Here is an 11,055-nt window from a genome sequence, read left to right as displayed (position 1 = left end):
GCAACCCCCCTGCATGTTCCTGGTCATGTCTACTGAGAATAGACTAGCACCATAAAAGCCTACACATACCAATCTTTCCTTAGGCCAATTTGTGTAGATGAGGTGGTGATTATGCATTGTTAGATAATCCTCAATCATTTGAGCAGGCAGTCTCCTGATGAGGGATCCATCTGGGTTGTGTATAGATATCTCATCCTCGTCTCTGTAACCCACTGCTATCAGATTACAGTCATCCACTGCGAGGCATGTTGGTTGGCTGTCTGACCCTCTACCTGGTGAGAACTGATGGAGGAGCTGATGTTGCTTGTTGAAGACCTTGACTACTCGACCATCTAGAGCAAGGAGTTTGCCATCCTTCCTCACTGCAATACACCTTACATCATCAGTGAGGCCATTGATGTGTAGCCTTTGTGGGATAGGAAAGGGTTCCTGGTAACTATTGGGAATTGAAGCTGTGAATAGTGCACCACTGTTTCCAGAATAATTTTTAGATAGTACAAGTATTTTATTGTTAGAGAGTGCTGCAACATGTGATATATATGTTTGTGTTACTCCAATGTTAGTGGCTTCACTCTTCAGTTCCCATTTCTCCTTCACACATGATCTTGGAGGTCTTGGCGTTGGCTTTTCTGCAGCCTTTGGTTCTTCCTCCAGAATGAGTCTCCCAAGTGACCTGTCACCTTCTTCAAAATCCATGAAGGTCAACTTGTCAGGAACTTGCTGTGGCTGTTTCCCTGTCAATTCACTGAGGTTATGCAAGAGCTTCTGCTGAAGTTCAAGAATCTCATAGCAACTTGCTTGATTCATGAGTTGGTTCACCTCCTCCAGCTTGTGCTCTGTCTGTGTTACCTCTTTCCTGTTGGTTGCTTGAACAGCTTCAAAAGCTTTGAGTTTGTCTTCATAAATCGTGTTTGTCTCTTTCAACAATTTCTGTTCTTCCTTTTTGATCTTTGCAACCTCCTGTTTGAGCTTTGTAATCTCCTGTTGAGCCTTTTTTGAGATTTTCTTTTGAGTGTTGGCAAACATGGTGTCCAGATCCTTGCGAGATTTTAACATCTCTTCTATGGTGGTGCTCAATTCTGTTTTTCTTCTCTCACTGTTTTGGACCATTTCTGTGACCTTCTTCTTACATTTCTCTACTGCCTCAGGTAATCCAGTGAGTGAGTGTTTTTCATGATCAAGTACAGAGCATGTTGTACATATGACTTGCTCACATGAGTTGCAGTAGACATTGAGATTCTGATCTGGATGCTCGTCACATTTGGGAACTTCTTCTCTAAGTTTACTCTTGTAGACAATCTCTCCTGAACGAAGTTGAGCCAGTGTGTAGATTTTGTGAGATTTCATGGCAGTCATTCGTCCATGTGCCTTTTGACATTCTTGACAGAGGAAATGATCACAGTCCATGCATCTTGAAATAGCCTGATTCTCCTCATCACAGGCTTGACATTTGATGTCTGACCCTTGACCTTCCAGTAGCTTTTCCTGCATTGTAACTTCCTCCACCATGGCACTGAAGGCAAAGTTATTAGGGAGATCAGCAATCCCAGACCCTTTCAACATGGTTGCACGTCTGCACAAAGGACATGTCAGCTTTGTACCAGTACCACTAGAATCTTGGCTCTGTCTCAGATCGTGGAGGCATTGCAGGCAAAACCTATGCAAACAGTCCAGCAGTTTGGGCTGCCTGAAACGGTTGGTGCAGATGAAGCATTCCAGATGATCCACACTAATCTTCTCCAACACTGATTGAGCTGTAACACTAGATGCCATGTTGACTTCTTGAAAATCAAGTTTTGAGTTGAACCTAAGAATGGATAAAAGTGTCAAAGGTTGACTTCAATATATAAAATGATTATATTAATCATCTGCAACATTGTCAACATGTTCTGTTTCCTTAGTTCATGGGTATCAATTCATCACCGTGTTCACGAATATCGAGCCAAGACAGTGTGTTTTCGAGATAATCACAAAATACAACATATGATTCTATGAAAGCTTAATTTTTATGTGAACTCAGTTTGTAAAACAGTTGTTAATTAGTGAAAATTAATTAGTGAAGATGTGTGGCTCTTTGTGAAAATGAAAGTCTCAGTTAACCCATCTTTATACCTATCAGTGCAATAGGTTTTGTACGCATTCAAGGGGCCAAAATTTGGCTCTTCATGAAAATGCAAAATGCATTTATTAAGTTCTGCCCCTTGCAACATTAATGTAACTTGGAAATTAATGATGTTTTGCTTATACAAACATGTCACATTGGTTAAGTACAATGTTTTAAAACAAACTAGTGAAAAAAAATGAAAATCGAAAAAATTGTAATTTTTGACATCTGTGGCTCTTCATGCAAACGGTGATGAATTGTAATGTGTAATTAATTCAGTTGATTGACATAACTCCAATGTGCAGAGAGGCACTTGCAATTGGACGGCCCCTCTCTTTAAACCCCCCCCCCCCCAACAACAAAAAATATATTGAGCTACTCTTAGTTACTACTGTATTAGAAAAAAAATGATGTGAAATGCTTTTTGCTTAGGCTTATATTTTATTAATTCAAAGCATTGACATGATGAGCTCCAATGTACAGGGAGGCTTTTGGGCAGTCCCACTCTCTGGAGGGGAAACTAATTGTAGTTTTTAATCCCCCCACCCCCAATCTTGTGTTGCATTAAGGGAGCGCGGGCTGACTGAGGTGCATGGCCTGATCCCTCCCCCAAGATACAATATAGCATTGAGGAAAATCATGATAAAGCATTTATAGGGGAAGAAACAGATAAGAAAAACACAAAAAAGCAGTGCTAACGTGACTTTGGGCATGCTCCCCAGCTGCATGGCATAAACACATTCACAGCTTCTGTCTAGTGCCCCTTGAACAAAGACAATTTCAAACTGGGGAACCGCCACCATAGGGCTGGTCCGGAATAGCTCAGTTGAGTGTTATACAAGTAATCTGCAGGTTATAGGTTCAAACCCCACTTGATCAAGTACTTTGTTCAACTTTTATTTGAGGTTCAAATGTAGGATCAAGGATATGTTTAGTCCTCTCAAGCCAGTAGACTAAACAGGGACATTTTTGTCAAGAGTATTGTATTTGAGCATTGACTACTCCCTCTTGTAGGACCAATGCTGCACATATTGGTACTGGCAATTATTCCAAGATTCTTGACAAATGCCATGTAATATGAGTACAACAACGGTACAATGTGAAGTATCTTACCTGAATTGAAGTCTTTTTGTTGGTTTAAAAGGAAAATTTGAAACTATCCTTCTGGAAGTGGCGCACAACGTAGGCAATTTACAACGTTTGATGTGAATGCAATACACTGTACATGAACATGAATGTTGAACTATCATTACACACAGTGCGTAAATTCCTAGTTCTATTTTTAGAAGCTATAGGAGTCCGTGTATATACAATGTACATGTACTGTACCGGGTACTCTCTGCTCACATCCGATGCAGGTTCCTGTGCATAAATGGCAGTCAGTGTTTCCATGACCCTGGTACCCCAGCCCACAAAAATGGAATCAGACGTCACCAATGCTATTTTGGGACTAAACAGCCCTGGTGATTTTCATATTTCAGCCTGAAAAAAAATGTACAGCATTTTTTTTTGTTCACTTTTGAATAAAGCTTGGCTCATTTTGTTATTAATTATATATTATATTTTTCAATTATTTGTCGCCCAATGGGGATTCGGGTTCATGAGAGGATCGAAGAATGTATATTTTATTTTTCTATTATGAGAGCTACCAAAGTAATCCAAAGTAAAACTTTTCTTAGGAGGGTTACAGATGCAAAATAAAAGGTGTTTTTTTTTGGGGGGGGGGGGCAGTGTGGGAGTAAGAATACAATAGACAAAATTGGAATTTGTCAGGAAAACAAAATATCAAATTTTCTTAAATGCCCAGGGCAAGGAGCCTTCAAATCAGATTACTGCTCGTATATTAAGGCTTGTCGGGCTATTTTCATTTGGATATTTCTTTTGATAACACCTCACCCACAGATTCTGTAACTTAATTGGCCGAGAGCGGGTCACACGGTACTTCCTATTTTTTGCTATCTCTAAAATACTATACCCGTAGCAACCAAAGTACTATACCATTAGCAACCAAAGTACTATATCCACGGCGCGGTATTTGTGTGCAAATGCATGCTGGTGTGCGCATTGAGCGTTGCGCGTATTGTTTCCAAGAGCGCGGCACAGCGAGTTGAGTTCAAACATTTCGTGAAGGGGTGGTTTGGAACAAACCAAATTTTGCACTCCATCAGCAATAGCTTAATTTATTACCAGACAGTTTTGCCAAACATGTTTCGTTGAGTCAGTGAAATGTGACTCACCAGTGACATGTCCCCGATGTCAAGTCTGAGTCATGAGTTGAGTCATGAGAGCTGAGTTGAGTCATCATCCATTGTAACTTTGCAGCGCAAGTCAAACTCAAGTCCGAGTCACAGACTCGGTTCTACAATGTATATTGCTACCATAATGGTGTATGGCTATGTTGTCCATTTTACTAGCTGAAGAATGAATATGCAAAGGTTAAGTCAGCCAAAGATAACTTGATTCGTAATTGAAGTCCGAGCTAGAGAGAAAAAAAGCAATGTAATGTGGGTTGTCTGTCAATTTGTTCACTTTGAAATGTAGGTGCTATATGAAATGTCAGTGGCAGTCAACTGTGAGGAAGCCAAGAAACCTGTCTGCAAAAACAAGAACAGATTCCCTAATGTACTTCCATGTACAGGTAAGTTCATTTATAGAAATTACTTAACTTTTAAATAGACTGTTAAGTTGAAAAGTGGCCTCTTGAGGCAAACACTTGTTGGCAGACTCACACTGCATTGTGAATTGTTCTTAATTGTAGGTGGGGGGATGGGTGCTGAGGTAGTCTGTAATATTTATCCGTTTTTCCATGGCATCAAAATTGCCGAATCAACAGCTTAGTCCAGATTTCGGAATGAAAAGACGTCATGTCGACTCCGATTAACTGGCACGTGGGGTCGCATAAATTTGCATGCTTAGATATATCAGACATTGGGCCAGAGACAGAGAGGGTGATACAACGGGTGATACTCAGACTAGTGTTAAGGCTTCATTCCTACAAAACCAATTTGTATTTCATTTCATTCGAAAAAGAGTGGACTGCAATATTAGGCAATTAAAGACTGTTCAAACCATTCAAATCTTTTTGTTTTGTTCATAACTAGTGTTAATTGTAACTATGTAAGTGACTGTTACACCTGGTATGATATTAGATTTCTATTTTCTGTGTACCTTTCATTGGCGTAACTATTGGGCATGTGTCCCCCCCCCCCTTGAAATGTTTAATTGCACAAACAAATGTATATGTTACCTTAAGTGCCCCCCTACCCCCCCCCCCCCCCCAAAAAAGAACCCCCAGCTGCCCCCTAGAAGCTTAACCCTAGTATCGCTGCTGGTACCTTTAGAAAGTTCCAGATCACGTACGTTTCACTCCCATAGAGTGTGTGATATTTATGATTTATCTATAGTTGCAGCGGGAACTTGACTGCGCCCTCAGCAACCATACTATGTCGGCCCTGGCATCCAGGGGCTTCCTCTTGTTAGATGTCAGGTGTCTTGTTAACTATTTTACATTGGTAATGTAAAGAAATATTTACTTTAAACATTTTGTTTGTATTTAGCATGCCCTACAAATGCTATTGTTAGCAATTCATTTCGGGCAAAAAATTCCAAGTGGTGGTTTTTCCCTTGTCACAAGCGGTTGCTAAGGTACCGAAAAAATTCTGAGTTTGGCTTTTTCATGACATTTGAAGTTTTCACTGGCAATAAAATACTTAACGTGAAACCCCACGAGGCAATCTTTAACATTCAATAGATTTCTTTTGGCTACATTTTTTTGTTTTGATGAAAATGAGCACTGTTTAAAAGCCGACTAAACAGTATTTTTTAGTGGGTTTCTTTTTTGCTTGCGATACGTGGTACTAGGTATCAACAAACCTGACTAGTTTTCTAAGATCATAGTTTCATACTCAATATATTTTGAGAGCATAAAGCAATCAATCAGGAGATAAAAAAATCAAGAGAAAATGTGTTCACAAATCTGATTACTTGATAATCCCCTCTACCAATATGTACAAGTATAAATGTTGGGGAAACCTCTGAAATTATGTTTTTGTCGAAGACAAAATGGCCCTAAATGTAAGCAAACAACATCTGAGAAAAGATGGTTGTTTCATGAAATCACTGTTGAGCTATGTTCTCAGAAAACGTTTTTAAAAATTTCGACAAAATATACAGTGAATGAACTAACTAGTGATACAATAACAACGGCTTCCAAATTAAGTGGTCTATAAATGATAAAATACAAAGATATCTTTTTGAGTTGCATCATCGGTGTAAAATAGGCAGCCCTCATTATGTATGCAAATAACCCTAGGAGTCACACAATTGCCCAGTGGTAAATGTAGCTGAAATGTATGTGAGATGCTGATTGGTAAAATAACAGACTTTGGATCTTGGCTGAAGTGCCATTGTTGTCATGGAAGCTGCGTTCTCTTGGAGAGATATTCTGTAATTAAAGCAAATGCTTACTGCTTCATTTAGACTACTTGGTCTATCAGCATGTAGCAAACCAATACTTATTCAAAGAAGCAAAAGCCTCTATCATTTATGGCATAAACTAAACTATTATTGTAATGATACGGAACCTCTCACAAGTAGGTCATTCTATACATTTAGGGTCCAAAGTGTGACATTTTTCCTGTCCCTGTAAGCTCCGAAATTTATAATTTGCCATTAAAGTGGCATTAAAATTACTTCAAACTAATTAATATTTGTTGGGTAGGTCATTTGATTCACAAAAGCATTCTTGGAGGAAGAGTACACACATAAAGGAGTGCATCTTCTTTTACAAAATCGTAGATGCTTGACGTATAGGGACAGGAAAAAGTGAACCCCAAATTCATAGAATGTTCCAATGCATTTTCTATTGTAGTATTTAAAAAAAATCACAATAAATAGGCAAACAAACAAGATTTTCAGTTTTAAAATGTACATCCATCATACTAACCACATGTACAAACATTCATGTATCATTGCAATAGAATGCACAAGGTTTTCATTTTCAACTTGGTTGTAAATGTAATGAAACTAATATTAATTTGATGAGGCACTCAGAAAGCACTGTGAAAGATACAACCAAGGGATTGCATATGGTTTACTTTTCAACTATCGCTTTAGTTCAAAATCACACATATTTTGTCCAATTGCTTTTGAGTATTTACTTTTTTCTCATGTACATGTAAGTGCAAAGTCTTCTCATTCCAAAATGAGTTTTATTCATTTAATCTCAACAATTTTTCCAATAATTGAAAAATCAAATAAAAAAATGTAAGGAAATGTTTACATGTTATACAGGAGTAGGGTTATATCTTATACTTGGAAACACATCATGCATTGACTTTGCATTTGCTGAGACGAATCTGAGAAAATTGAATTGCCTCTTGTGGTAATAGGCCTACTTTCCCTCTCGTGGGTAATATTTTTAAAATGTGCACTCTGCCCTATTTGCAAACAATGTGAAGGGTCATTCCTTTGCTCTCATTATTGGGCCACCAGATTGTATTGGGACAGGAAAAAGTGGACCCAAAATTTATAGAATATTCCACATGCATATCATATTGTAGTATTCAATAAATTCACATTTAAGAAAGGCAACAACAAGATTTCAATTTACAAATGTACACTAACCACATCCATGTAGCATTGTAAGAATGCACAAGGTTTTCATTTTCAACTTGGTTGTAAATGTAATAAAACTAATATTAATTTGATGAGACATTTAGAAAGCACTGTGAAAGAGACAACCAAGGGATTGCATATGAGTTACTTTTAAACTATCCCTAGTTCAAAATCACACATATTTCATCCAGTTGCTTTTGAGTATTTACTTTTGCATTGTGCACAGAGGTGCAAATTCTTTCTTATTCGAAAATAAGTTGCTTTTTTTTTTACTCGGCAATTTTCCGAATAATTGAAAAATGAAAACCCAAAATTAAGGAAACGCTTACATTTCATACAGAAGCAGGGTTATATCTTATACTTGGAAAGCACATCATGCATTGACTTTGCATTTGCTGAGACGAATTTGAGAAAATTGAATTGCCCTTGTGTGGTAATACTTTGCCTCTTGTTTGTAATATTTTTAAAATGTGCACTCTGCCCTATTTGCAAAAAATGTGAAGGGTCTTTTTTCCTCTCATTATTGGAGCACCAGATGTAGGATATTATAGGAAGTAGGCTGGATGTTGCATCCAAGGTTTTCCAAAGGGGAAGTGGTTAAAGTATTAGAGTCAACACATACAAAGACCAAAGACCTTAGCAATAAACCAAATATACAGTATTGTAGAATGTTGTTAGGGAATGAACTTGAAAGTTCTTTGTCAGTGACAACAATGATCAATGTCTGATGGAAGTGGTTGGTGGATACACTGAATAGCCCCAGTTTAATATGTCCTTACACTCGGTAATAAATCTGTACAGACCGTCTTGCAACCACTACCAGATCACCACCTGATGTGAATGTGATGCCACGTGGATAATCACATCCCTTGATCACACATCCAATGTACTTGCCATCAGGACTGTAATGCAGAATATCACCTGTGGGAAGTCCGAACACAGCAACATAGATGCTGCCATCACTGTCACAGCACACACCATCAGGGTACCAACCCCCCTGCATGTTGCTGGTCAGGTCAACTGAGAATACACTGGCACCATAGAAGTCTACACATACCAACCGTTTGTTAGGCCGACTTGTGTAGATAAGGCGATGATTGTACATTGTCAGGTAATCATCAATCATTGGAGCAGGCAGTCTCCTGATGAGGGATCCATCTGGGTTGTGTAGAGATATCTCCTTCTTGTCTTCATAACCCACTGCTATCAGATTGCTGTCATCCACTGCAAGGCATGTTGGTTGGCTGTCTGACCCTCTACCTGGTGTGAACTGATGGAGGAGCTGATTTTGCTTGTTGAAGACCTTGACTACTCGACCATCTAGAGCAAGGAGCTTGTCATCCTTGCTCACTGCGATACACCTTATAGCATTAATGAGGCCATTGATTTGTAGCCTTTGTGGGATAAGAAATCGTTCCCGGTGACTATTGGAAACTAAAGCTGTAAATAGTGCACAACCATGTCCAGAATATTTATTTTTAAATAGTACAATTATTTTATTGCTAGAGAGTGCTGCAACATCTGCTATCAATGCATTTGTAACTTGCAAGTTCTTGATTTCGGTCTTCAGTTCCCATTTCTCCTTCACACATGATCTTGCAGGTCTTGGTGATTGCTTAGCTGCAGCCTGTGGCTCTTCTTCCAGAATGAGTCTCCCAAGTGACCTCTCATCATCTTCATAGTCCATGAAGCTCAACTTGTCAGGAACTTGTTGTGGCTGTTTCCCTGTCAATTCACTGAGGTTATGCAAGAGCTTCTGCTGAAGTTCAAGAATCTCATAGCAACTTGCTTGATTCATGAGTTGTATCACCTCTTCCAGCTTGTGCTCTGTCTGTGTCACCTCTTTGCTGTTATTGGCTTGAGCTGCTTCAAATGTTACGACTCTCTCTTTGTAAATCCTGGCAGTCTCTTTTAACAGTTTCTGCTCCTCCTGTCGGATCTTGGCAACCTCTTGGTCAGCTTTTTCTGAGATTTTCTTTTTGGTGTTTGCAAACATGATGTCAAGTTTCTTGCGAGATATGCAAGTCTTCTCTATGGTACTGTTCAGTTCTGTTTTGCTTTTACCAATTTTTGCAATAAGTTCTTCTACCTTTTTCTTACATTTCTCAAAAGCCTCAGGTAAGCCAATACAAGAGTGTTTGGGTTTTTCATGATCTAGAACAGTACACATGAGACATATGACTTGCTCACATGTGTTGCAGTAAACATTGAGATTCTGATCTGGATGCTTGCCACATTTTGGAATTTCTTCTCTGAGTTTACTCTTGTAGACAATCTCTCCTGATCGAAGTTGAGCCAGTGTATAGATTTTGTGCGAATTGATGACAGTCATACGTTCATGAGCCTTTTGACATTCTTGACACAGGAAATGATCGCAATCCATGCATCTTGAAATTGCCTGATTCTCCTCTTTACAGTTTTGACATTTGATCTCTGACCCTTGACCTTCCAGTAGCTTTTCCTGCATTGTAACTTCCTCCACCAGGGCACTGAATGCACAATTATTAGGGAGATCAGCAACCCCAGACCCTTTCAACATGGTTTCATGTCTGCACAGAGGACATGTCAGCTTTGTACCACTAGGATCTTGGCTCTGTCTGAGCTCGTGGAGGCATTGCAGGCAAAAACTATGCAAACAGTCCAGCAGTTTGGGCTGCCTGAAACGGTTGGTGCAGATGGAGCATTCCAGATGATCCACACTAATCTTCTCCAACACTGATTGAACTGTTACATTAGATGCCATCTTGACCGTTGGGTTGATGTGATAGAGGGAGATAGTCCTTTAACCTACAAATGGAGCACATTAATTAAAATGTTTTGGAACTATATATATGGTAACTTCAAATGATGAAATGGTTGTATCAAAATCAAACTTGAGTGAAATTCCAACTTATTTTTTCTCAAAAAAATCATCTTATGGGAAAAAGTTTACAACTAATTTTTTTATTCTTGAACGGAAAAGTGAAGTGGAAACAATAAAGATTTACTTGTTGGAACTTGAACCAAGTCGCATCCAAGCTCAATGTACTAAAAAAATATCCACTATATGGCAATTCCACAAATTTTAGCCCTTTTGTAAGTCCGATAACATGATTTTACAAGGTCTAAAAGGTTGTAGTACATTTGTTTGGCCTGTAATTCTCTTCATTAGCTGTCACATATAAGTAATGATTCACATTCACACTACCAACAGAAGCTCATTTGACTCTCTGAAATGTCCATCCGAACTTCTGGAATTGCCCTCCACAAGGCACAGTTTTGTACAGTATCCCTAGCCGTAGGCTAGTTCATATAACAGGCATAGCTCTAGTTACTCTAATTTTGTTTCAACATTG

The 11,055-nt window shown here is 38.8% G+C and overlaps 2 protein-coding genes across 2 annotated transcripts; both read right to left on the bottom strand.

Moving 5' to 3' along the window:
• Positions 1-780: 780 nt before the first annotated feature.
• Positions 781-1,381, bottom strand: LOC119726212 (E3 ubiquitin-protein ligase Midline-1-like; the record flags this gene model as incomplete). Its single annotated transcript, XM_038197813.1, has 1 exon — positions 781-1,381. A coding segment is annotated over exon 1 (576 nt), but the record flags the coding sequence as incomplete, so codon positions are not given.
• Positions 1,382-5,498: 4,117 nt separating this feature from the next.
• Positions 5,499-10,615, bottom strand: LOC119726903 (E3 ubiquitin-protein ligase TRIM56-like). Its single transcript, XM_038198754.1, has 2 exons — positions 9,321-10,615; positions 5,499-5,603 (listed from the first exon to the last, which is right to left on the bottom strand). Exons 1-2 carry the CDS (start codon positions 10,461-10,463, stop codon positions 5,499-5,501), a joined length of 1,248 nt encoding a protein of 415 aa, XP_038054682.1. The 5' UTR covers positions 10,464-10,615.
• Between the last annotated feature and the right edge of the window lie 440 nt (positions 10,616-11,055).

Source organism: Patiria miniata, unplaced genomic scaffold (genome assembly GCF_015706575.1).
Source record: "Patiria miniata isolate m_02_andy unplaced genomic scaffold, ASM1570657v1 HiC_scaffold_2, whole genome shotgun sequence".
In the NCBI taxonomy this organism is placed as follows: Eukaryota; Metazoa; Echinodermata; class Asteroidea; order Valvatida; family Asterinidae; genus Patiria; species Patiria miniata.
This window is presented reverse-complemented; position numbering and strand designations above follow the sequence as displayed.

What these genes read in the sequence shown, in the direction of transcription:
- LOC119726903 (XM_038198754.1), bottom strand. Translation starts at nt 10,463, where the DNA reads ATGGCATCTAATGTAACAGTTCAATCAGTGTTGGAGAAGATTAGTGTG. An exon ending in CTAAGCAATCACCAAGACCT is followed by an intron (nt 5,604 to 9,320) that starts GCAAGATCATGT and finishes AATGTAAAATAG; the next exon opens with TTAACAAGACACCTGACATC.